The 27,475-nt window shown below is 37.1% G+C and overlaps 1 protein-coding gene across 4 annotated transcripts; it reads left to right on the top strand.

Moving 5' to 3' along the window:
• CDC7 (cell division cycle 7) lies at nt 1-26,398 on the top strand. Of its 4 annotated transcripts, none has more exons than XM_059057172.2 (12): nt 4-134; nt 819-1,010; nt 8,623-8,706; nt 10,528-10,663; nt 14,188-14,281; nt 14,367-14,509; nt 15,427-15,679; nt 16,301-16,396; nt 17,154-17,332; nt 18,160-18,242; nt 20,785-20,934; nt 24,587-26,398. In XM_059057172.2, exons 2-12 carry the CDS (start codon nt 899-901, stop codon nt 24,979-24,981), a joined length of 1,725 nt encoding a protein of 574 aa, XP_058913155.1. In that variant the 5' UTR covers nt 4-134; nt 819-898; the 3' UTR covers nt 24,982-26,398. The 4 variants fall into 4 exon arrangements, with proteins under 4 accessions (XP_058913180.1, XP_058913155.1, XP_058913171.1 ...); XM_059057188.2 differs by having other exon boundaries at nt 130-510; nt 24,587-26,372; XM_059057197.2 differs by lacking the exon at nt 16,301-16,396 and having other exon boundaries at nt 1-134; nt 24,587-26,367.
• Nucleotides 26,399-27,475: the final 1,077 nt, after the last annotated feature.

Genomic DNA, 27,475 nt, shown 5'->3' with positions numbered 1-27,475 from the left:
AGTGCGCATGAGCACTTAGAAGAAGCAAGCCGGAAGTGTTGCGCAGGCGCGTTTGGCAGACTCGCTAGGTGGGCGCTCTCGGAGGCGGCGACCCAGGCATTTGGGGAGCCAGAGAAGTCGTATTCCCTTAAACCGTGAGTTTCCGACGGTTTGCTCCATGGCGCGGGATTGTGAGGGATTAGAAACGAATTCTGGATTGTGACTTCGGTCTCTTCGCAACGCAGTTACCCCCCGCCCCAACTTCGGATTCCGTTGACCTGCGGCGGGAAAGTCGTGCGCCTGCGCACTAAGCATCCCGTTCGGTCTGGAGTCTGAGGGAAGAAGGTTCTTCCCCACGGAGCTCGCAATCCGCGCTCGCCGAGAGATCGCATTGATTCCCCCTTCTCTTCCTCCGCCCGGCGCTCGTGAGCCGTTTCGTATCAGTTCTCCACCAACTTGCGTGGGGCCTTGGACAAGCCTCCTGGCGCTCCCTTTCAACAAACGCTCTCCTCCTCCAGCCCTCTTCCTCAGGTCGAACCGCTCTCCCCACTAAGGCCTATCCGCCCGTATTCTCTGCCTCTGCAGTTCCCACCGCAGCCCTTGCCCCTGACGGCGGCTGCCGGGGAGACTCCTCTGTTAGGCACATTTCCCTTCGGCCCTATGCCGGTGTTTCTGGGAGGTGAAAGTGAAGCCCATGGAATCCTTAGAAATGGCTCAGGGTTTTCCTTCCTTTGGGGATTTGGACGTATGGTGCGTTTTTAATTGTTTGGCCCTTTGGGGACAGTAGCATTTTTTTGTGCTTAGTTCACTGAGTGATTTAAACTTCTCACCTTCTCCAGTGTGCCGAGTTTCACAGCTGCTTTGCTCCCCTTGTGGACATGACCCCTTAGCTGGCGGTTTGCGCTGCAGTCGCTTTGCGATGGAGGCTTCTTTGGGGATTCAGATGCAGGAGCCAACGGCTTTTTCTCCTCGTGGCCGGTTTCTGGCGGATGGCTCATTAAAAAAACATGAGCAGAATTTTAAACTGCCAGGTAGGTGTTCATTACCAAAGATGTACAGGCAACAATTCTGTAATTTCGATTATTTAAAAACAAACAACAACAAAAACACGCCCTGAATCTTACAGTGAGTTGTATGTTTATATAGGAGCATTTTACGAATCAGTGAAGCTTCATAAGATCTAGATTTAGGATTGGATTGAATTTTAGAAGGAGGATTGTAGTCCAACCATGTCATTTTACAGATGCAGTTGCTACAGTCCAATATTAGTCGTTGTCTAAGAACACAAAGTTTGTTGATACCGAAACTAGAATTTCTCTAACAGACCTGTGTTCTTATTTCTAATCACCATATTGCATTAAGCTTGAATTTAGAAATTGGCATTGGAGGAACTTTAACTTACATATTCAAAGGCAGAATTAGTTGACAAAAGTAAATGAAATGTTTGTAGCAGTAATGAAGGACTGTCTCTTAGTGTACATCATGAAGTGTTGCTTCACCCTTACCTAGACCTTGCAATGAGAAGGAGAGGGTCAAACAATGCCTAATCTTGTACACTGTAACATGCACCTTCATTCCTGCAGTGTGCCTGAGACATAGCAGGCATTTAATAAATATTGGTTAAATAGGAGTTCCAATTGACTGTTGTTTTTTTTCTTTTCTTTTCTTAAAATGTAGCAAATGTTCTTTTCTGTCTTTGTCTTAAGCATATTTAGTGCTTTTTCAAAAATATTAATTTTGACCTTTCATCCATGATATATATTTACATACTACAAAATAGACTAACTCGACCCTAGAAAAATATGACATCCCATACTTTGCTTTCTGACTAAGGGTAAACTCATCTTTGATGTTAAAATGAGTACCATTCCTGATGTCCCTATTTGATGAAAGCCACTATTATTCCAGGTAAAGTTTCTATGCTTAAAACTTTAGAGTTATCTTTGACTTATGCTTTGTATTTGCTCCCCTCATCCAGTCACCCAATTTTATCTTCTTTTTAGTATGTATAGTGTTGCCTCTTCCCATTCCCACTTTCACCACATTAATTCATTCCCTTACACTTTGCTCCTGAATTACAACAAAGTTTCTTACTTAAACTGCCTGCTTTCACTTCTTTTTTCATCCTCTAGTTCATTTTGTACACTGCCACTAGAGTAATCTTAAAATGCCACTTTCATCCAGTTTCATGGATGCTTTCCCTCTTCCCTTCCATTTTTCTTGCAATTACCTGTTTTTCACTGTTCACCTTTCCCTATGTCATCAGACACATAATACAATAACAGTCATTATATTATTATTATTATTGTATTGTTTAGCACTCTGTATTCTGTCTCTTCAGTTATACTATAAGGTCCTTGAAGGCAGTATCTGTATAGCTCCTGATGTACATTGTGTATTAGGCAGAGTGTATGAATGAATGAATCTGACTTGGCTCTAGCATACGTTCAGGTAAAAACTACTATTCTGATACTCCTCTGAAAAATCTGTTAGGAAATGAAGAGTGGTGTGAATTTTATTCCAAATTTCCAAAGTTTGGTGGCTTTTATTTGTAACAGAACATTGAACATTATAAACAGTACCTTTGATAATTTATAAAACATGCTGAAATTTTATTCACGTGGTTCTTTTTTATTTGACCCTTAATAAAAGCTAAGATTATATCAAAAACATAACTTGAATAAGGAGTAAAGCTGATGAAGTCCAGGCACATAACTGTCTCATGATCTAATGTGATTTACTCTCCTTTGATGCAGTAACTTTTGAATGGTGGGATTTTTATATATCTTTGTATTCCAAGAGCCTAACAGTTTGCAGCACATAGTAGGTGCCTGAGAATATTAGGTTGAATGGTTAGATATCTTTCATCCAAAGGATATAAAGTTAAATTTTTAGTACAATGGCTGCATAGTATGACCCTTTGTTTTGGGATATTTGTCAGCTTTTTATAACTTTTTTCTGATAAAGATTATACATGCTTATTGAAGAAGATACAGAAAGTCAAAGTAAGAAAATATCCCACTGTACAGATATTGCCACTGTTGACATTTTGTTATATTCCTTTGGTCTTCCTGTGCACACAGAGATACAATTTTTTAAAAAACTGAATTAGGATCACAGCCAACTTATTTCTGATCTCCGTTTTTAACATAGCAATATATATCTTGAACATTTCTTAATGTAATTAAATACTCTGCGCTTGGACTGCCTAATGTTCCACTGCATGGTATCATATAATTTATTTAATTGCCTTTTCTTATTGAACCTTTAGATTGTTTTCCGTTTTTTCCTATTAAGAAAAATGCTGCAGTGAACAAAGTACCTGGCAAAGTATTACATCAAATGTTTATTCTTTCATTCTTTCAGCAGGCTTTTTTTTTTTTTTTTAAGTATCTACCATATGCCAAGTTTAGTAGGTGATAAAGATCTTTTCAGGGAAAGAATGAAGTATAAACTGTATATATACTGAATGTCTCCTCCATACTGTTGAACTGTACTGGAAGGCTTGCTTTCATTGTGTTATATGGGTGCTCTTAGCCTACAATTCTAAAGTGGGTTATAGGTAACGTCCTGGTTTGCCTGAGACAGATCCAGTTTATATGCCTGTTGTCACAGTATAATTATTAGTGCCTCCTTTCACTCTGAAGACTCTCCCAGTTTGGGCTAAATTACATGATCTCCCTAGTTATAGGAAGCATTATTTTAGGCAGTATATGAAGCCCCAGAATAAGCATGACATATATTCCTGGAGGTCAGTTTTACTCCATGGTAAGTAATTGAAAACATTTCATTTGTATGATGAATATTTCTTAAATGTCTATGTCTATTATGTGCAGGTGCTAGGAATAAATCCGTTCATAAAACAGACAAAAATCAGTGCCCTCAATCTAGTGGATAGAGATAGAAAATGAATAAAATAGTATGTTCAAAAGTGATTAGTGCTGTGAAGAAATGTAGAGGGGAAGGGGAGATAGGAGGTATTGGGAGAGGAGATTGTGATTTTAGTAAGTGCAATTGGTTGGAGAAGGCTTCAGTGTCGTAACATTTGAACTAGGACTTGAAGGTGGTGAAGGAGTGAGCTGTGCGTGTATCTGGGGAAGAGCATTCCAGACAGAGGAATCAGCAAGTGTGAAGGCCTTAAGCTGGGAGTGTGCCTAGCATTTAGAAACAGCTAGGAGGTCATGTGCGTGGAAGTGGGAGAGTGATGGGAGTGAAATCGAAGAGAGCGGTGAGGAAAGGAGGTAGTTCTTTGGCTTTTATGTGGAACAAGACGAGGGTGAAAGCAGGGAGTATGGTTAAGGATGCTGTTGCCATAGCCAACTTGGATATATTATGTAGCAGAAAAAAAAATCGCTTAAAATTTCAAAACAGAAGTGTAGACCTTCATAATATTTAATGAGGACCTAAATAATATTTTAGTTTGTGGACTTTTCAGGGTCTTTCCCCAGTCCTCAAAGTATATATTCATTGGTCTCTGCCTTTAGTAGTATTTTCTAGCTTTTGATATGAGTACTCTCTTTCACTGTCTACTGTAAATCTCCCAATTCATAATCTGGGGATTTTTCATTCACTTTGGTTGTCAGGAAATTTTTCTTTTGTTCAGAAACATCAAAGTTGTTCTGCAGTGACAGGAAACCTTAATATAAACATAGTTTGAGTTTTGTAGAGATATGTAAGTGCATAGTAAGTGAGTGGTGGTGTGGAAGCACATTGAGCTTGCATAGTCATTCACATGGCCTTGCATTACAGTATTTTCTTACTACTTATATTTTCATCCTGGTTATTTCTAAGAGTTAACCAGCATCTCTACTACTAACTGCCAGCTCATGTTTATGCAAAGGGAAATTCCAAAATGTGGAACTCATAGGAAAGGCATAGAATATTGTAGTTGGAAGGTAAAGTTCATCTAATCCAGTTCCTTTGTTTTAAAGCTTAAAAACCTGAACACTAATGTTTAATTATAGAAGTTGAATCCAGACTCTTTAGTTTCCAGGCTTTTTTCTGTATCAGCACTGTCCAATAGAACTTTATGCGCTAACAGAAATGTATGTTGTCACATGTGGCTAATGTGACTGAGGAAGTTGATTTTTAATTTTATTTAATTTTAATTTAAATAGCCACATGAAACTATATCATCCTACTACAAAGCTTTTGGTGTAATTAATCGTGTATATACAACAAAGCATGCACACAAACACTTCAATACATTTAGTAATAAAAAGACCACAAATGGTTCTTAAAATATTTTGTCATACCTAAACACCATTAATTGTAAGATACACCATTATTTTATGTACTGCTCAGAAATACTGCCAGTTATACTGTGACAGTGCTTTCCTTAACACCTAGAATTTTTTTTTTATAGTTATTGGAAGAGTTCTTTTAGATGTAATTAGACAAATAATTGTATATATCTGGGACATACATGAAATGGAAAATAAACATTTCAGATCTGTCTCTTCTGAATCATTTTTTATGCTCAGACTTGTTGATATCCTGTTTTTTTCCCCTCACAATATTGTTCTCATACATTAGTTTTTTTTGTGTGTTTTTTTGGCTGCATTGGGTCTTCATTGCAGTGCGCAGGCTTCTCATGGCGGTGGCTTCTCTTGTTGCGGAGCACAGGCTCTAGGCGTGCGGGCTTCAGTAGTTGTGGCGTGCGGGCTCAGTAGTTGTGGCTCGTGGGCTCTAGAGCGCAGGCTTAGTAGTTGTGGAGCACAGGCTTAGCTGCTCTGCGACATGTGGGATCTTCCCAGACTAGGGCTCGAACCCATGTCCCCTGCATTGGCAGGCGGATTCTTAACCACTGAGCCACCAGGGAAGTCCCTGTTCTCAAACATTAGTGATGCAGAATTTCTTTGAAGAATTCATTAAAAAAAAAAAACATTGTTAATGAGTTCTTAAGAACAGCCCAGTTATGTGGAGCTGGCCTACGTTTGATTTCTACTTCACCACCACTACTATTCCTCCCTACAGCCATTTGGCTCTTAAGGATCAAATGTGAATGCTCCTCTGTGATTTCTTGAATTTTCTTCAGGTCATTGACACCTGTTGTATAAGTTTTGATTCTGGCCAGCAACAGTTGTAAGTTGCATCCCAATTTCAGAGTCGTTAAAATTGTGTCTTAGAATCAAAGAAATGTAATAACAAATTGAATATATCATTGTAGTGCCTTTTCATGATGCCTTTCCTATGACACTGGAATTTGAAGCTGGTTGGACTTGACACTCACTAGGAATGATTGTAATTGACTGTGGCAACTATTACTGCTAGAAAGCCAGCTTTTCCCCCAGGCCTTGGTTTTGTTTTCCAGAGAGAAGTAGTGTGGTAGCTGATGGTGAAGTGATTGCTTTTGTCTTTGGCTCCACTCTGTTGTAACTTGTAAACTTTTGCTTTTTTTTTTTTTCTACAACTGTCTCTGTACAACCATGATGATAGTAAGAATTCATTCATTCAACAAACATGCCAGGCAGTTTTCTAAGAGCTGAGTGCGTTGTGGTGAATTATACAGACAGGGAGCCTGTACTGGTGGAACTTATATTCTAGTGGGAGGAGGCAGACAGCAAACAAATAAATAAACAGGATAATTTTATAGTGGATAAGAACTCCAAAGACAGTAAACAGGGTCATGTGGATAATGGGAGGAGTGCTAATTTAACTAGCGATGTCAGAGGAAACTGTGACAATTGAGCCAGCCATACACAGTTATAAGGGAAGAGGATTTCAAGCAGAGGGAATAGTAAGAGCAAAAGCCCTAAAGAAATAATGTTAATAATAGTAACCACAACAATAAGAATCACCAGTATAATTTAATATTTACACTGTATCAGGCATTGTGTTAGAAGCTGCTCTTGTGTTATGTATATTATTTCATTTAATCCTCACAGTATTTCAGCGTCATGGGTACTGTTATGCCCCCTTTCCTATAGATGGGGAAATTAAGGCTCACGGAGGATAAGCTTTGTGCTCTAGAAAGGTCATACTGGCTGGGTAATAGTGGAGCCAACATTTTGATTTAGGGCTCTCATCTCCAAAGCTGGTTCACAGGATTACTGTTATATGGCCTGTTATATTGAAATCCATGAAGCTTCTCCAGTTCACCTGCAAGGTAGATGGGAAGGTGAGGGTAATTTAAGTAAGTTCTTCCCATTACCTTAGATGGAGTGATATAGTGGGAAGGCTACTGGATTAGGTCTTCTTGGCCTCTTATTTAATCTCCACCTCTTAGTATTCTTAGTATTCTTCACCTCAGATTTATCCTCCACTTGTCATCTTCCTGCTTAAAAACTTTACATGGCCTTCCTTTGCATCCTCTGCCTTTCCTTCCTCAGCCACATTGAATTTTATTATCTCTCCTACTCTCCCCTCCCTCCACAATAATCCATGCTTTTTCCTTTTCCACGTCTTTGCGTACATAGTAGTTCCTTCCTAAAATGCCTTCTTGCACTTTCTCTACTTGGTGAATGCTTCAAAACACAGGTTAACAGTCACCTGAAGCTTCCTGGCACCTTCAGAAGTGTTCATTCCCCTCTCCCCTTCTACCTAGTAATATGTGCATTTCTTTAATATTACAGTTAAAATCTTGTATTAAAAGTGAGCTTTTAACATCTGTCTCTTCCACTAGACTAAGCTCCTAGAGAACAGGGGCTTCCACTACCTTTGTTCATTTGTATTTTTAATATGCCAATTGCTGGGCATTTTTAAAACCACAGTGTTTGTTAAATGAGTGAGTCTATAAACTTACCAGCAGTACCTCTGTGAAATTGGACAAGTGATTTAATTTCCCGGAATATGGATTCCTTCTCTGAAAGATCAGGATAATTATTTCTGTTCTCCCAATATCGCTATTATGTAGATCTGAAAAGATAATATGTGTGAAGGTGCTTTGAAAATGCCTTAAAACTGTTGCATGATGCAGTGTTATTATAACTTTAAAAGTAGCTGATGATTGGCCTAGATATTGTAATAAAATCTGAGGACTCCTAAGTATGTAGTTCTTTTTTGTATCCAGTAGTTTGTCACATTTTGTATTATTGCCTCTCTGAATTTTAACCATGTAGGTTTTTGTAAAGAGCTTATATTTATTTAAAAGTAATGATTTTTCTGCTGTCAAGATATAGGATACTACTGGTAATTGGGACAATTTTTAAAGAATATTTTTTTTAACATTCTTGAGACCTTTAGTAGACCTTCTTTCTAGAGTATACTGTGAATATTCAATATGTAAAACTTTTCCAAGCCTGTAAGATTTTGTATCTTTGGGGGAAAGAAACAGTTTTCAAGAAGATTGCATTGTGTCCTTTTCATGCCATCTAGTGATCGCAGCACAAATTGTTTAGTTATTTTTAAAATTTAGCCTCTTCATTGTGTTGTACTCTGTGCAGTGACAATGTATCTATATGTTAGTACATAATTTCAGAGTAGCAGCAATTGGGTGTGAGTGATTCAGTTACTTTGCAGTTTTGTCTGTTCAGGAGGTGTGTGAGTTAGAGCAACTTGATGGGGTTTTAGTCTTATCATGAGTTTAAGGTTTATTATAGATATTTTTATTTCTAATATAATTACATATGTTTTAGAAATTATTTTATTGATATTTTTCAACCTAAGTAATTAATTGTACCTAAATTCTTTTTTCCTTGGTAGGTGTTAAGAAAGATATTCAGAAGCTTTACGAAGCTGTACCACAGCTTGGTAATGTGTTTAAGATTAAGGACAAAATTGGAGAAGGTAATCTGGGGATATACTTCATTATATTTATAAGCTTATTTTTCCTCCTGTTTTCCTTTGTATAATCTTTATTTTCATTATTATTTCTTATTGGAAAAATACCCCTTTTAAAAATACTAAGACCATGGTTATATTACTAATTATCAGCTTTTCTTTTTTCCTTGGAAAGAATCTAAGAATAAATAAATATTTACAGTAAAATGAACAGTCCTGTTTTAACCTTTATAATTTTATACTATTAAAAGTATTGCTGGGGGCTTTCCTGGTGGCGCAGTGGTTGAGAATCTGCCTGCCAATGCAGGGGACATGGGTGCGAACCCTGGTCTGGGAAGATCCCACATGCCGTGGAGCAGCTAGGCCCGTGAGCCACAACTGCTGAGCCTGCACGTCTGGAGCCTGCGCTCCACAACAGGAGAGGCCGTGACAGTGAGAGGCCTGCGCACCGCGATGAATAGTGGCCCCCGCTCGCCACAACTAGAGAAAGCCCTCGCACAGAAACAAAGACACAACACAGCCAAAAATAAATAAATTAATTACTTAATTAATTATTTTTTTAAAAGGCAGATGCTTGCTTTAAAAAAAAGTATGGCTATATTAATAATATATTATTAATGATAATTATTAAAAATAAAAAGTTTAAGATTTAAGTGGGGGGATTTGATCAGGGAAAGCTGAATCTTTTTTCTCTTTCTCCATTGCGTTTAGGTAGAATTGTATGTTGAACAATGGCAATTTTTCATGGCAAAATGATGAAAATAAAGTGGTATAGTATTTATAGGATAGTCAGTATTTACGTAAATACCATTGAGAGACTGGCAATCATATTGATTGAATGAAGGGTGAATTTGGCAGACAGATGTGAAAGGATTGAGAAGATAAAAGATAATATAACTTTTTAGTGACTATACTGAGAAATAGTAAATAAAAACTTAACAGTAAAAAAAAAACCCAAAAAACAACAAAACTTCCATTTATTCATTGCTTGCTTTTCACAGTGGAAAGTGAAATGAGAAAAAGGCTGAGTCAGCGAGGGCAGAGAGATTAGAAGATGAGATGATTTGGGATGTAAGAAGCAAATCTTTACATTTTTTTCTTACCTTTTTTTTGAACACTGACTTAGTGTTCAAAAACTTTGTTCTGGAAAACTGATGTCCTCATAACAAATAGCTAACTATTCCTGGAGAGAGGGAAGAGTGGAGTGTGATCTAAAGCTAATAAGTTTGAAAACTATAGCATGTATAGCTTCCTTTTGGTTATTTATGATGTACTTCAGTACATTAAAGGTCTAGAAATAATCTATCAATTTGCTTTAACTCAGTATTTCTCAGATTTAACTGACCACCAAATCTTATATTTTTTCTGTTTAGTTTCATGGTGAATTTAAAAGTTTAAAAAAACTTTTTAAAATAAAAAAATGTAGTTATTTTTCCCCTTAAGACTGTTATCATTTTTACTTCTAACAGAACTGAATCCAAGTCTTAAGAAAGTAATTTCCAATGATAATACTGTAGAAAGATACTTGGTAGATTGGGTCATACCATGGAAATATTTTATGCTAACTCAGTTAAACAGATTTACTGTATAGCTTTGCTGAATTAATATACCCCCTAAAGATGTGAGGACAGTTAAGAATGTATTAAAAATTGAAAATAAGTTATATTTACAAATGTGTTTGCTTTTTGTATTCAGTGTCATTAAAATATTGATGACAGATTATGATAATTTTATGGGTTCCAAACAGTTTTTAAGAACTATTTTAGCATTGTCTCATAAATATTTTTAAAAACCAAATATTGAAAAATCTAATAAATTGTTTTACAGGCACTTTCAGCTCTGTGTATTTGGCCACAACACAGTTACAAGTAGGACCTGAAGAGAAAATTGCTCTGAAACACTTAATTCCAACAAGTCATCCTGTAAGAATTGCAGCTGAGCTTCAGTGCCTAACAGTGGCTGGGTAGGTAATTTAAAGATATTTTTAATTGAACTGCTGTATATAATTTTTAAGATTTTTAAGTAGATATCTAATAGGGATGATGAGAGTGTGGATTAAACATATTCTTCAGTCACGTGTTTGCAGTTTGCTAGCACTTTTCTGCTAATCTTGGAATGGCTAGTTAAGTTTATATTAATTTTTTTTTTTTTTTTTTTTTTTTTTTTTTTGTGGTACACGGGCCTCTCACTGTTGTGGCCTCTCGCGTTGCGGAGCGCAGGCTCCGGACGTGCAGGCTCAGCAGCCGTGGTTCACGGGCCTAGCTGCTCCACAGCATGTGGGATCTTCCCAGACCGGGGCACGAACCCATGTCCCCTGCATCGGCAGGCAGACTCTCAACCACTGCGCCACCAGGGAAGCCCCTATATTAATTTTTAAGGTGGATTTCTCCTGAGGCTCAGCTTGACTTCCTGTTCTCTTACCACTTCTTTTTCTAATCTTCCTGCCAAATCATAAACCTTGGCTTCCATGGTGTAGATATTTTTAAAGATGGGGGGAACTCATATTTCACATCTCCCCAGATATTGACAGCCTCATCTCATATTTTATTTGGAACAGCAGAATCCTCTGGCATGTCTTTCTGTTTGGTTTCTCTCTGCTAGGTCATTCCTGTCAACATAGAGATGTGATGTAGTATCTCTTATCCTCCCTGTACCGCCGTCCCCCTGCCAGCTACTCCATCATTTCTTTGCTTCCCTTCATGGCCAGACTTCTCAAAAATTACCTGCACAGACTGTTTTCACTTCCACACCAGCCTTTTGCCACACACACACAGTGAGGCTGCTCTCCTCTATGCTAAACGGAAACTACTTTAGAGGCAACCATGACTTTGTTTTGCCGGTTCCTTTTTCTGTTCACATGTGAACTCCTGGCAGTGTTTAACATAATTGATTTGAACCATTGTCTTTTGACTTCTGTACTACCATATACTCCTTGATTTCTTCCTGCTTTATTTGGCCTTACATTTTCAGTATCCTTTGCCAGTTCTTCCTCTTCCACCTGACGCCTAAATGTTGGAATTCTTCAGTGCTTTATCCTGGGCTTTCTTTCTCTAGACTTCTTTAGGTGGTGTCATGTATTCCATGTGGCTTTAAATATATAGTAATGATTCCCATAAGTGTATATCTAACCTCAGACCTCTTAACTGCAGATTTGTGTATATCCACCTGACGATTTGATATTTCCATTTGGGTACCTAATAAACATCTCAAACCTAATATGCCAAAAACTAAATTTTAATCCATCTTCATCTGCCCCAAAAATTACCTATTGCAACAATCTGTTTTCATCTACCCATCTCAGCAAATGGCACCACAGTCTACCTAGTTACTCAAGCCAGAAACCTAGTAATCACACTCAATTTCTCCATTTCTCTCCTAGTCCACTCCATCACCATGTCCTGGCAATTCTGCCTCCAAAATATATCTAAAATCTCATCCATATCTTTGTCTTTTCAACTGCTACCTCAGTCCAAGTCTAGATTACTACAACAGCCTGCTTCTTCTCTTCCCCTCTTAATCCCATAGTCACAAAACAGCCAGAGTGATCCTTAAAGTATAAAAATATATACGTATATAATATAAATTGGATACTGTTACTTCCACTACTTAACAGTTCTTCAGTGGTTTCCCAATGTTCTTTGAAAAAAAAAATCCAACTTTATCCCATGCCAGTCTTTCTACCTCCTTCACTGTGCTCTATTTTCTTTAGCTCCTCAAAATTGTGTCAAGAGCTTTCTCACTTCAGGGCCACTACCCATACTTCTTCCCTATCCAGGAAAACCCCTCCCAGTCCTTGCATGCTGACTCCTCATCTTTCTGCTCTGAGCAAGAATGGTACCACTTTAAAGAGGTCTTCTCTGAATTAGATTCTGTTTTTTATTGTCACAGCACCTTTTGATATCTTTCAGAACCCTTACCATAATTTGTCATTATTTGTTGCCTGGTTTATTATCCATATTGCCCACTATTTAGTAAAGTCCATGAGGGCAGAAATCATGTTGATTTTAATTCACCTTCTCATCCTTAATGTCTAACATAGTGTCTGTCAAGTAACAGTGCCCACTAAATATCTACTGAATGAATAAACATGCCTATTAATTTGTTTTACCCCTCTGTTTATTACAGAAGACAAGAGAATAAGATGGCTTCTGTAAGGCATGATTACATAATACCTTCTAGTCCCCTGGATAAGATTATTCCTTTTTCCACACTTTAAATAACTCCCTCTACCACTTTTTCTTTCCTTGTTGTTCAAAAATGTGCATGCTAAAAAAAGTCTACCTGATCTTGCTTCCTTTCTAGCTTCCACACTGGCTTTTATTCTTTGACAGATTTTTCAGGAAAATTGTCTTTATGTTCTGTTTCCATTGTATACTGTTTTCTCTCCTTAAATCCTGTTTGGCCTCTTCCTTTCCACTTAAACTGCTTTCTGAAAATTAGTTAATTCCATTTTGCCAGTTAATTCCTCTTTGCCTTCCCTCAGTCCTTATTCTAATTGACCTCCTTGTTGATCACCCGTTCCTTGAAAACTCCTCACTTGCGGATGTCCCTATCTGGGCTTTCTGCTCCTTCCTTATTTTGCCCTCCAACATTAGACTTTTCCAAGGCTCAGTTTTCTCTTCTCTAATAATTTCACAGCTTTAGGTGTCATTTATCTATAACATTGTCACTGACTTACACTTGACTTTTCACTTAAGATATAGTCTTGTATCTAGATATCTCTATCAAAATGATGCAGTTTTGGTTTTTGATGCTTCTTTTCCTGTTTTCTCTGCATATTTTGTTGGTATCCATGTTGTTTTACTTACTCAGTCTCAAAACTGTGAAAATCCAGTTTACCCTATTTTCCTCACCTTTCTCTAAGGTAGTATAGTATAGTGGTTAAGAGTCTAGGTCTGGAGCACACTGCCTGGATTCAAACTCTGGCTCCATGACCTACTAGTTGAGTTACCTTGGGGAAGTTCCTTAGCCTGTCTGTCCCTCAATTTCCTTATATGTTAAAAAAAAAGAGGAGTAGGAAATAATGGCACCATCCGTATAGGGTTGTTGTGAAAATTAAGTGAATTTGTTGATAGGTGTGAAGTGCTTAGATCAGAGCTTGGCATGTAGTGAATGTTCAATAAGTATTAGCTATTATTAATTTTTACTTGATTTACTTATTACTGTTACCATTTTATCTGCTACTAAGTCTTGTTAATTCATTTTTATTATTCATCTTTTCCTTCCCATTCTGTCACCTCCCCAATTAAAACTATAATTATCTCGTTTTGAATTATAACCTCATAAGTGGTACTGTGTTTGTTTAAAAAAAAAACCTTTATCTTGTATAAGTCAGTTAAATGAGTAATCTCTCCTATATGGTGATGGTTTTAAGTTAGATTTCTGGCATTATTTATGCATTGCTAAAATTGCATTTTTTAAAAAACTGCATAAAGTTTCCATTCATTTGACCTTTCTTCTGAAGTTCGTTGTGCATTTTTCCACTAGGGGGCAAGACAATGTCATGGGAGTTAAATACTGCTTTAGGAAAAATGATCATGTGGTTATTGCTATGCCATATCTGGAACATGAGTCCTTTTTGGTAGGTTTTAATATTTCTTGAATTTTTATTAGCTAAATATTTCATTGAAAACAATATTATAACCTTATTCATAACTTTATTTTAGGACATTTTGAATTCTCTTTCTTTTCAAGAAGTACGGGAATATATGTTTAATCTGTTCAAAGCTTTGAAACGCATTCATCAGTTTGGTATTGTTCACCGTGATGTTAAGCCCAGCAATTTTTTATATAATAGGCGCTTGAGAAAGTAAGTATGGAAAACTACCAGCAAATACTTATACTTGACTGAATCTGTGCTGGGGGGTCCATCTCTTAGATGCAGAGCATCCTACAACAGCCACACACATCTTTTTCTGTCTCAGATTTTCATTGTGGTTAAGGAAGGGAAATACCCTCAAGGAGAAAAAAAAATTGTATTAGTAAAACAGTGTACATCATGAGGTATACCATGGCTCAGTGGAAATAGCTAAAAGAAACTTAGAAAGGGTCTAGTTTTTTGTTTGTTTGTTTAACATTATACATTTATCTCTGGGCTTCATTTTTCTTTTCTAGTAAATGAGGGGATTGGACCACATGATAGCCAATTTCATGTTTCAACACTAAAGTTTTGTTTTTTGAATATTTTTATGCTGATTATATACATGGGGCATTGTAAGCTGAAAACTTAAAAACTGCTGTTTATATAATGGCTTATATTGAGTATAATAAGGATAATAGAACCATAACTTCTTTTCTTGGGCTTTTGTATTCCTGTTTTAATTTTTTCTTTAATTAATCAGATTTTTAAACCATGATTTTAATTTATTTTTCTTTTAAACTTGTTTAATTAAAAATTATCTGCTATAATGCCATCTCTGCCACCATCAGAGGACAAAGGATTCTGTTTACATCCTGCATTCCTTGTTGCCTTGTCTGCACAAGCCATAGGAAGAAGGGGAGAAAAGATGTTTTCTTGTGTGGGATACATCTTTCCTTAATTTTCAGTAGTTAGCTATTAAATCCTTACCTTGTCTGTAAAACTTACTTTTCTTTTTTCAAGAATGTTATAAATCCTTAATTTATCCCCCAAAGAATACAGTTTCTGTGTGAATATGGTTTGAGCATATTATGATATTAACTAAGCTTTGTTACAGAGAAGTAAAAGTGCTTATTTTTGTTTCATAGGTATGCCTTGGTAGACTTTGGTTTGGCTCAAGGAACCCATGATACTAAAATAGAGCTTCTCAAATTTGTCCAGTCTGAAGCTCAGCAGGAAAGCTGTTCACAAAATAAATCCTATGTAATCACCGGAAACAAAATTTCATTGAGCAGCGCAGCAGCACCTAAGGAGCTGGATCAGCAGCCTATCACAAAAACTGCTGTTAAAAGGCCCTACACAAATGCACAGATTCAGATTAAACAAGGAAAAGATGGAAAGGTTCTACCTATTTTATTTCTTAAGTACTAATACTGTTTTAGAAATGTGCTCCATTCAACAGAGGGAGTTATTATTCTAGGATAACGCAACAAAAAAACAATGTTGTTTACACATGTTATATATTCAATTGATTAGATTTCACTAAGATTTACAATGGATTGTTTTATGATTTCAAAACTGAAAATTTTGCTTGGTAGATTTATAATGTCTTTGTCATTATAATTACGTTATATAACAAAAATGGAAAATAATAAATTTTCCCTGCATGTTATAAAGTTCATATTAATTATACTTTTTAAAAGAAAGCATTAGTTATAGGGAAAAAATTCTGAAGTGTCTATCTCCATTTTAGCTGCACAGCAAAATGTAACATCCATGCAGGTGGTTTTAGAATTTTTTAGTTATATATATTTGTGGACTATGATAACATTGTATGGGGGTTAAGAGTTCTGTCTAGACTGTTTTCTCCTTTCACAGAAGTGTTTTGGTGCCTGAGAATGACTTGGATGCAGCTGTTTTTGTTTTATGTCACTTAACTCTTTCAAAACTATGGCAGAGTACAGCTGGCAGAAAGTGTTACAGATATAATCCTTATTTTCCTTGTTTTTGTTGGTATTGTAGGAGGGATCTGTAGGCCTTTCTGTCCAGCGCTCTGTTTTTGGAGAAAGAAATTTCAATATACACAGCTCCATTTCACATGAGAGCCCTGCAGTGAAAGTAAGTAATGCAGCTTAATAGTGCAATCATCAGTCAGTCGTACACTGGAGAGAATTTGGGGAATGGCTAGTTTTATTGTCAGTAAGTTTTTAAGAGTTTTGCTTTAGCAGAAGGTATTACTGCTCTGAGCATATAGTCAATGCTTTCATTTTCTCCAGTTCTGAACCTTTCTTTTGGAATTTTTCATCATTTTTGATTAGCTGACTATTGTTGCTCTTTCTCTAAAGGAACATTTAGAACGTTAAGGCCTTTTCTCTCATAGGCTGGAACGTGAGCTCCCAACAACTAACACGTTTCTGACACTCAGTTGATAGCGTAAAGATGTTTGTAAAATTTACAAAATTATCATCAATGTTAAGTGGTTTTAAATTGACTTATGATATCCTGTAGCAGCTAGATAGCATGAGGAACAAATTAAAACTGATTTTAGCCAATGTAATTGTGCAGTTTACAGTTCTGAAATGGAGTTAGACACTAGAATGTAATTGTTTTGTAACATTTCAGGAAAAGTTCTAATAAAGTGTAATTCAAATATTCACCAAACTAGGAATGGTTAGTAAATTTTTAATATGTTTATTCAACACAGTAACCTAAAAAGACCTTAAATATTTTGATAGATGAGTGTTTATTTACAATCCAACAGCACATTCAGCAGTTTTGAAAGTTATGCTTCCCCTATTGCTTTTTGCTCTACTAGCATCTCAAAGGCATCATGTTAAATGCCATGAAAATAGAGAATATTACTTTTCTTTTACAGCTTATGAAGCAGTCAAAGACTGTGGATTTACTATCTAGGAAATTAGCAACAAAAAAGAAGGCTATTTCTACAAAAGTTATGAATAGTGGTGTGATGAGGAAAACTGCCAGTTCTTGCCCAGCTAGCCTGACCTGTGACTGTTATGCAACAGATAAAGTTTGCAGTATTTGCCTTTCAAGGTAATGTGTTTTGATGGTGCTATAAAATCACCAGCATGCTGCCAGACAAGATGAGAAATTGCATTGATTTTGGTGGACAGTTGATTTGAGTGAGTGAAAGGGAACAATGCAGTTCTGTGAACTACATAGGCACTAATGCAGATTGGTACCTTGAAGAGCAAATGACAAGTATTGTCATACTTGTTCCCTTGACATGCAAATGCTCTTTGGAAAACACATTTGCTTTTACATGCAAATAATTTTGGTAGAGGTCGGGGTAGCTCTTATGAAACTTCAGAGTTGCATGTTTTACTTGCTGATTTAATCTTGTTTTCTTTCTTTATTCGTGCCTGTGTAGAATAACGTGAACCAAATACTAGAACTCTTCTCTCACTCCCACCTCCAACTCTTTGCCACATACATTTCTTTCTTCCCTTAAAGACTTTTTTATAAGCTTTCATGAGCCTTTCCTGATTAACTCAAGTATGTAAGTGACCAAGTATCTCAGAAATTAATCACTCCAAACAGAAATAAATTTTTATACCTCAGAGTTCCCATTGTATTCTATTTTTCTGTTATGTTCTTATCATATACTACCTCTTTCTATGCCTGGAAGTTACCTTAAAACCCTTCTGGAATAAGGCCTGGGAACTGGTGTGCAGGGAGAGACCTATAGAAACAAAATCCAGGATTTTCATCACACTGGATTATCATCTGCTTTGTAATAACTTTTATTTATATAGATATCAAGGTAGAATTTACTGTGAACTAAATTGATAAATGTTATTTTTTGGTCTTAAATAATTAAACTTTACATAACTAGAAAATTCTTATTTCCTCATCATAAGGCGGCAACAGGTTGCACCTAGGGCAGGTACACCAGGATTCAGAGCACCAGAGGTCTTGACAAAATGCCCCAACCAAACTACAGGTATGTTGCACTAGAAATACAGAACCCAGTTAAATTGGTTGCCGTGGGTGTATTTTATTTTATGATTTTTGTCTACTTATGATTAAATTTGAGCTCTGCTGCTTTTAACTAAGTTATGTAAGTGGTTCTAGCAGTGTGGGATTCCCATTTTTGAGATTGTGCTATTTATGAAAGCTCCTAATCCTAGTGTTTCCTTCCCCCCCCCACCCCCGATAGATTGCATTTTGCTTATCTGTTTACAAGATGATTTTACCAGGAATAATTTTAACATCACCTTTGTGGGGGAAAAAATTGTGTTTAGTAGTATTTGCTAACTTAAGACTTGGAACATTTTATGTTTGTCTAATACCTGAAAATTCTTCTGTGTTACACATGTGATTGTGTGTTTGATTAAAATTTTTTGTTATTGTGAAAACAATATAATAGCATTAAAGAGATTTTTGAAAAAGAAAAAAGTCTATAGCCTAAAAGAGTTGTCATGGAGCATCTTATTGAATAGATGAACCCTGCTATTCACTTGGATTATGGACCTTACAGAAATGTATTCATTTGTTCTGTGTTTATTCTGTGCTTGCTAATGATATAAAAAATGAAACTCTCTGCTTACACTCTGGTCAGGACATACTCGCAAATATAAAATAACCTGTTAAATTTGGTTATAAAACTTTATACAGAGTATTTTAGGGGTATCTAACCTTATCTGAAGAGATTATGGAAGGAAGTTCATGGAAGATAGAACGTCTGAAAAGATAATGTAAATTGGAGTGAGGGGTTTGCATGAGCAGAGGAACTCAAGAAATAGCATATGGTCATACAGGAATCAATAAAAGTTTAGTGTTGCTAGAATGTATGATGAAAGTCAAGGAGTGGTGAGAAGTAAACCTGGAAAAAGGTAGACAGTGTCGGTCACAGTTGTTATATGGCTTGGACTGTACCCTGTAGGTTTTGGAAAGTTATTCAAGGGAAAGGGATGGTAATAACTGTATTCTAGATGGGTCATTCTGGCAAGTGTGCAGAGAGGACCAGTTCCAGGTGAGAGATGATGAAAACCTGAATGAGGGCAGTAATAATACAAATGAACAGAAAAGTGAAGAATTGGGGACTTCCCTGGTGGTCCAGTGGTTAAGACTTCACCTTCCAGTGCAGGGTGTGCAGGTTTGATCCCTGGTCAGGGAGCTAGGATCCCGCATGCCTCACAGCCAAAAAAACAGAACATAGAACAGAAGCAATAGTGTAACAAATTCAATAAAAACTTTAAAAATGGTCCACCTCAAAAAAATCTTTGAAAAGAAAAGCGAAGAATTGGAAAGGCAGAGCTTGATGGATGATTGGATGCAGGATTTGGGTATGAAGTGATGGGGAAAAGGCATCCAGGATGTTTATCAAACTCCTAGATTGGGAGATTTGAATGGGTACCAGTAACCAAGGGGAGAATAAAGAAGTAACTGGTGTACAGGGAAAGATAAAGATGATTGGGGGCATAATTGGCTTGAGATATATGTGGAACATCCAGATAGAGATGTCCAACAGAATAAAAGTGAAGCACAGGGAAGTCTGGACTGGAAATACAGTTGACTGTCATCATTACTATATAAAAGGTAGTTGAAGTGGTGAAGTGTATGGGCCAATAAGGGAGAGTATATAGGGTAGAAGTTGGAACTCTGGGTAACCTCAGCCCTTAAGGCTTAGAGGAAACATTGAAGGAGCAGGAGGAGGTACAAAGGGAACCAAGAAAGGCAGATGATGCAGTGGCCAAGGGAGTAGAGCCAGTAACTTGATGATACTGGGAGTTCAGCCATTAGGAGAGAAGATGTCCCTAAACATTTTTTTTTTTGGCCACACGGCATGTGGGATCTTAGGCATGTGGGATCTTAGTTCCCCGACCAGGGATTGATCCCATGTCCCCTGCAGTAGATGTGCAGAGTCTTAACCACTGGACAGCCAGGGAAGTTCCCCTAAACATTTTTTTTTTAATGAGTTTATTCACATGAGGCTGAGCTGGTCTTAATCATAACTGCCAGAAGTCTAGAGATTGATAGTTTCTACAGCAAAAGTTAGGGTTAACATCTTGCTGAAGTCGAGCTTCTAATGTTTAATGCTTTTCACTAAAGTGAAACACTTTCATTACTATGGTGTGTAACTCTTGGGGTACATCCAGATTTTTTCCTACGTAGCTACTTTGGATTTATTTTGATCTTATAAAATGTGCATTTACTTAGTGATGAAATACCCTTTTAAACTTAGCAACTTTCATGTTGCTCAAGAAAGAAAATATTGTATCTTGCATTACAGATGTTAAATAAACCAGGGATTCTTAACCCTGAAATCATTAAAAGCACCTGAGGTACTTAAAAAAAAAAACCTGATGCCTGAGCCCTACTCCAGAACAATTAAATCAGAACCTCTGAGGGGATTGGCCGGGGCTTCAGATTTTTTTAAGGTTCTTAAGAGGATTTGAATATACAGTAAAGGTTGAGAACTACTGATGTAGGAGTAAACTTATAGATTGGGGATTTTTTTTAAAGTTTGTTTTCTGTTACAGCAATTGACATGTGGTCTGCAGGTGTCATATTCCTTTCTTTGCTTAGTGGACGATACCCATTTTATAAAGCAAGTGATGATTTAACCGCTTTGGCTCAAATTATGACAATTCGTGGATCCAGGGAAACTATCCAGGCTGCTAAAACTTTTGGTAAGCAGTTTTATATTATAGAACAAAACAAATACCTTTGATTATCTCCTACAAATCACTTAATAAATTATTATGAAATTCCCTTTACAAATAAACATATCCATTATGTTCTCTGGTGTTAGATACAAAGTTTCTCAATTGCTTGAAAATTAATTGCATTGTGTAAGAAAATAATTTATCACTTCTCTTCTCTACATGTAATCAGTTTATCTTATCAAGCGCAGAGTACTACACTTTTCCAATATTTAAAGTTCAACTTTATAATCTTAAACAAAAGAATAAGGAATAAAATCTTAACTCCCTGTAGTTATGGTTTGACCTTATTACATAAATATTTTTCATAATAGTTTTAATTTCTTTATTGTATATATATTAAGCATCAGGTGCTCTTGAGCCTGCCTTAAATACTCTTAATCTGTATTAACAAGTAAATAGTTAATTATAATACCGTGTAGTAAACACTGCAGTAGGGGACATAATAGGATGTATGTTGTTGTCAGGTTCCTTAGGGTTAGAGTAGCTGAAAAGCGAAATGAACAGAATACCTTTACTGATGGAGTAATATTGTAAGCATTTATTGGATGTGGGAAGTCATCTTAGCTACACAAGTTCTTGTACTTCAAGTCAGGGATATGCAGTGTACTTCATAGGGCACCTGAGAATTATCTCAGCCTTGCTCTTGCCAACAACTTGAACTCAAATGGCCCCCTTGTATTTATTCTCCATGCACAATTATAGTTAATACTTTCCAAAGTGGGTGGGTGTGATTGAGTCAGCATGCTGCCCCAAAATATGGAACACTCCTTTGGGACAGAATTTCAGTCAGCCCACCTCAAAAGTAGCTGGGCTTGCCTCTTGCCCAGCCCCAGAATCAGTGGGTCTTAATCAGGGGTGCATATCAGAATTATCTGAGGAACTTCAAGAAATACATATGCCTGTCTCACCCCACCTATTCCTGGAAAATATGATTCAGAAAAGTGTGATACCTAGAAAGTGTTGAGACTTGTTAGTTTGAAAAAAGTAATTTTGACCAAGAACTATTTCTGAGTAAGAACCACTGCAAAAATGATTGTCCCTCGCTTGGGCACCAGTGCCGTGGTCTGACCCACCAGGAAGGCGTAGTGGCGGTTGTGGTTCAGCAGCACAGTCAGTCTACGACTTGCACCTTTCTTGAAACTGTAATAAGAAAATTTTATCTGAGGGTGATGGGGTGAGATATTACATATACACGTGGGAAATGGAACCATGAAGCAAAGCCTTGGAAATTGTATTCTTACATGAGAATGTTTATTTTCAACTGATGGGGAAAACTATCATCTGCTATTGAGTAACTTCATAAGAAGTTTATGAACATGAAATTTATCAAACGCTAAAACATTTTGTTGAAGAGCTCAAATCTCCCCCATTTGTAGTAGTAAATGATGACCAAAGATGGAAGTGCAACATCTAACAAAAAAACATTGTAGGGCAAGCATCATGATAGTATATCAGGCAAGGGCTTTTAGAGATTTATCATTGTAATGCTTGTTCTCATATTTTAAAAAATGCTATATAGCACTTGTCTTAGTTTCATTAGTATGACTTCTGTAGTTACAGCTGACCCTTGAAAAACATGGGTTTGAACTGCTTGGATCCACTTATTTGCAGATATTTTTCAGTAAGTACTACAGTACTGCACAATCCACAGTTGGTTGAATTCACACATCAGAACTGCAGATACGGAGGACAGACTATAAATTTATATGTAGATTATTGACTGCCTGGGGTCAGCCCTCCTGACTCCCTCGATGTTGAAGGGTCAGCTGTATTCTAGTCAAATCTTACTATAACTTTGGGCTGAATACAAAAGGATTCAGAACTTCAACAGTGATGACCTTGTTCCCCTTTATGACCCAAAGAGACTTACCAGAACAGCAGGAGCACTTCTCTACTTCTCTTGTGTTGTGTGTAACCTTCCCCTCTGTCCTCAACCCCTAGACCTGGCCCCATTGTAGACTGTCATTAAGTACTTGTTGAATTAAATAAATTCAGAAGAAAAACCTTGAGCTATTCTCCTCTGGCTATAATTTTTTAGAGAGAATAGAAATAATGAAATAGATTTAAAAGTAAAACAGGATTAACACGCTATACCCTCACAAACTTAGTTTTGGGTAGTTTATTTCCTTTGTCCCCTCACTGCTTCCTCCACCACCACCTTTTTTCCCACCACCTTAGTCCACCTATCCAGCAGAGGTGAGTGTATGTAAAAGTAACTTTATCATCCAGAGATAGATTGTTTTGTTAACAATCCACATGCCCCAGAAAGGAATCTAAGTGCTGTGCAAACTCATTGTTTAGAGCCATTTCTATTTAATAAGGAAATAATATGGCAAAAGTAACAGAATATTGCCTATTTGTGTACCTAGCTTACTTTTGCCCGTGTCTAACAATTTTGGGGGGGAATTGTTTCAAAGACATTTATATTTTTTAAAACGAAGATCTGGTTGGTTTATTAACTGATTTTAAAACATTTATTGAGACCGTATGGGTACTAGGTTAGATAGACTATTATTGAGTCTCTTCTCATAGAGCTTAAATTCTAATGGGGGAGAAAAAATAAACAAATACATACTGTCATACAGACAGGTGGTATTGAGAAAAATAAAAGGGGAAAGGGAGTGAAGAAAGCTTAGCTATTTTTAATAGGTTGGTTAAGGACTGCATCTGTAATAAGGATGTGATATTTGAACAAAGACAAAGTGAGAAGCTGAATAATGCCTTTTTGTCTAGTCCAACAGGCATTAATTGAGAACCTAGTATGTACCTAGTATGGATGTCTAGGTTTTGGGGGTTAAAAGATAAATAAGATAGTCTCTATCTTCAAAGAGCTCATAGTCTAGCAGGTGAGACAGACATATTTTATCAGTTACAATACAGAATAGCAAAAGTGGGCTTCCTTGGTGGCGCAGTGGTTGAGAGTCTGCCTGCTGATGCAGGGGACACGGGTTCGTCTCCCGGTCTGGGAAGATCCCACATGCCGTGGAGCAGCTAGGCCCGTGAGCCATGGCCGCTGAGCCTGCGCGTCCGGAGCCTGTGCTCCGCAACAGGAGAGGCCACAACAGTGAGAGGCCCGCGTACCACAAAAAAAAAAAAAAAGAATAGCAAAAGTAATAATAGAAACCTTCACAGGATATAACAGAAGCTTAGAATGATCAACTTGGTGAGTGTCAGGCCTCTTAGAGGTAATGCTTGAACTGAATGGTGCCTGAAGTGGGAGTATTCTGGGCATGGAGTTGGGGGGGAGGTGCAGGGCATCCTAATCAAAGACAGGAACCATGTAGTCAGAGGCATGTAGAAGCTTGGAAGGGGGAGAGGGAATGGGAGCTGCAGCTGATTAAAGATTACAGAAGAATATAATGAAGCTGGAGACTTTGACAGAGTCAAGTGAGTCCTTTACTTATTAAGTCACTGCTTTCTACTTACTATCTTTCACTTTATGATTTGACCTTCAACTATGTAAGGTAAAACACAACTTAAATATAGCACGTGATGTTCTATCTCATATTCAGTGTAAATATATCCAAAAAGATGCAGTTGGACTTGCATGTTTCTCATGGGAGAGACTTCTGATATATTCAAATAATATAAAATAAGTATATTTTTTCTCTTTTAGGCAAATCAATATTGTGTAGCAAAGAAATTCCAGCACAAGACTTGAGAAAACTCTGTGAGAAGCTCAGAGGTGTAAATTCTAACACTCCTAAATTAACAAGTGATATACAAGAGCTCACTTCTCAAGACTCAACTTTTTCAGAGAAGATGGACCATAAAGCTGCTCACCTCATACAAACACCTAAAGCACAACACTCAGGGAATTCATTGTATAAAAGGGACAGTAATGGCTGTGGTGGTAATTTTGATGAGTCTCCTACCAATCTAGAAGGCTGGGATGAGGTACCTGATGCAGCTTACGACCTGCTTGATAAACTCCTAGATCTAAATCCGGCTTCAAGAATAACAGCAGAAGAAGCATTGTTGCATCCATTTTTCAAAGATATGAGCTTATGATTATTGTTCTTTAAAGTTTGCTGTTGTGTATTATGAGGTGAGGTGAAAAAGAGTTATTTGTAATAGCCATAAATTCTTGATTGAAGACCCGGGCAGGGTGAATAATTTGTTTAAAAATTTTAGTATTTGCTCTCCTGGCAGATTCTAAAATATGGATTAAGATTACTTAAGATGACTAAGATAGTTCTTAGACTAACAAAATGATCTTTGAGTTACATCTGCCCGAGTAGGATCAGATCTTTCATTTCCCTAAATACTTGTCACTGCCATATGCAGAAATAAGCAGTTTTAGCCTAGTACATAGGGGTTCAAGGTACGAGTCTTAAAATTAAGGGTTGTGACAGGGATTAAATGAGTCAAAAGACTTAGTTTACTGGTTTCTTTGAACTATCTGTACTTTTGGAAAACTCCACCTGATGCTGGTACTCTAACCATTCTGTAGGTAAAGAAGATAATTTCCTTTTCTAGAGGCATATATTATACCTTTTGTGAACACTAAAACAATGAGAAAATATTGGGGGGATATTACTTGAAATTGAATTTAATTTATTCATTTTTTAAAGTATTTTCTGAAAGCATTTTTTGTGTGAATTGCCATGTTTTTCTTAATGGTTTTTCTTGATTTTTCTGCCTTCTCTACCCCCACCTAACACATTCTCCTTGGAAATTTTATGATACTTTCCACAAAGTTTCTGGGTGCTTTGTTAAATATTGCCTGTGTTCACGGTTGAGAAATTAAAATAATGTGTTCACTGGTTGATAAAGGGAAGCTGCAGGACTAAGGTAAAGATTGATAGTCCAAAATGCTTTTCTTTTTCTCTGAACGTGTATGGTTTTTTCATACCATCTTAGATATGATTAGGTAGCTGCTAAAAGGAAAAGTGAACACAGAATTGAGAATATTATTGGAGATTTTTCCTCTGCCTAGAGCCATTCTATATCCTGTTTTGATCAAGTTGGTCCTGCTCAGAGAAGGATGCTTACTAGAGTCTTGGGGTAGGTTGGGAAGAGTTCTAATGAAGTAGGCAATGTAGAAAAGGAACTAAGGTAGAGGTTTATGTATTACATTTCAAAATGATATATATATCAATGACAGCATAACAAATTTACTATGGGAAATAAGTCTGTGAGTGGGGCCTGCTGAGAAGTTTCCCACTTAGTAGTCATAGAGTTATAATACAGCTAAGGAAGATAACATTCTTTTTGTTGTTTTGAGCACTGAAGTTAGTATGTCTTATCTATACTCTGTTTGGCAAGTATTATATTTATATATATATATACCATTACCATTGATCTGTTATCTTCTCATGCTGTAATCTTTTTTAAAGAAAAACTTGAATGTTCTTGAATTTGTATGTTTAATAAAGTCATCCTTTTATATTTTTTATGTCAATGTCAGACTACTGTTTTGAAAAATGCCCTTTTTTTTTTTCGGTTCATGGGCCTCTCACTGTTGTGGCCTCTTCCGTTGCGGAGCACAGCTCCGGACGCGCAGGCTCAGCGGCCATGGCTCACGGGCCTAGCCTCTCCGCGGCATGTGGGATCTTCCCAGACCAGGGCACGAACCCGTGTCCCCTGCATCGGCAGGCGGACTCTCAACTACTGCCCCACCAGGGAAGCCCGAAAAATGCCCTGTTTTAAAAAAGTATTGACCACTAGGAGTATTTTCCTTCTGAGACTGATGAACTCTGTTCAGCAAATAGTTGATAGTAGATTAACAAACATTGACCTGACTCAAGTAATATATGAAAGATAGATGTATTTCTTTATAGAAATGTGGCTCACAATCAAGTTAACATATTCTCAGAAAATTAACAGGAAGAAAAATTTACCAAAAGTGCAAGTAAGGAGACATTCTCTAAGAAAGTTTAATATTCAGGGCTGTGGTTTCAACTTTGCATTAACGTCTTTTGAATAGAAAAGTTGAAATACTCGACTTTAAGAATAGAATTTGGGGCTTCCCTGGTGGCGCGGTGGTTGAGAATCCGCCTGCCGATAAAGGGGACGCAGTTCGTGCCCCGGTCCGGGAAGATCCCACATGCCACGGAGCGGCTGGGCCCGTGAGCCATGGCCGCTGAGCCTGTGCGTCCGGAGCCTGTGCTCCGCAGAGGGAGAGGCCACAACAGTGAGAGGCCTGCGTACCGCAAAAAAAAAAAAAAAGAAAAAGAAAAAAAAAAAGAATAGAATTTGGTTGATATGTAAGGGAATGTAAAAGGAGCTAGTGTTTTAAAAGATATCCAGTGTTACAAGTTAGTTCTCAGGGAATTTCAATCCCACTAGAGAATGTTGCCTCAATTTGGGGGGTTTTGTAGTTAAAAATTAGGAAGGAGCTTCCCTGTTCATATTCTTCAGGTTTTTCAGCCTTCTGAACACTATAACGACAGATATCTCCCTAAAAGATGATATTAATAGGCAGAAGAGTCATTTCTAGGGAAAGATTGAGAAGGTAACTAGTTAATGCCATTTCCTATTACTATGGAATCTCCCAGAATAT

The sequence above is a fragment of the Kogia breviceps genome, chromosome 1 (genome assembly GCF_026419965.1).
Source record: "Kogia breviceps isolate mKogBre1 chromosome 1, mKogBre1 haplotype 1, whole genome shotgun sequence".
Lineage (NCBI taxonomy): Eukaryota > Metazoa > Chordata > Mammalia > Artiodactyla > Physeteridae > Kogia > Kogia breviceps.
Note: the sequence above shows the minus strand (reverse complement) of the source record. Positions and strands in the feature narration are given on the sequence as shown.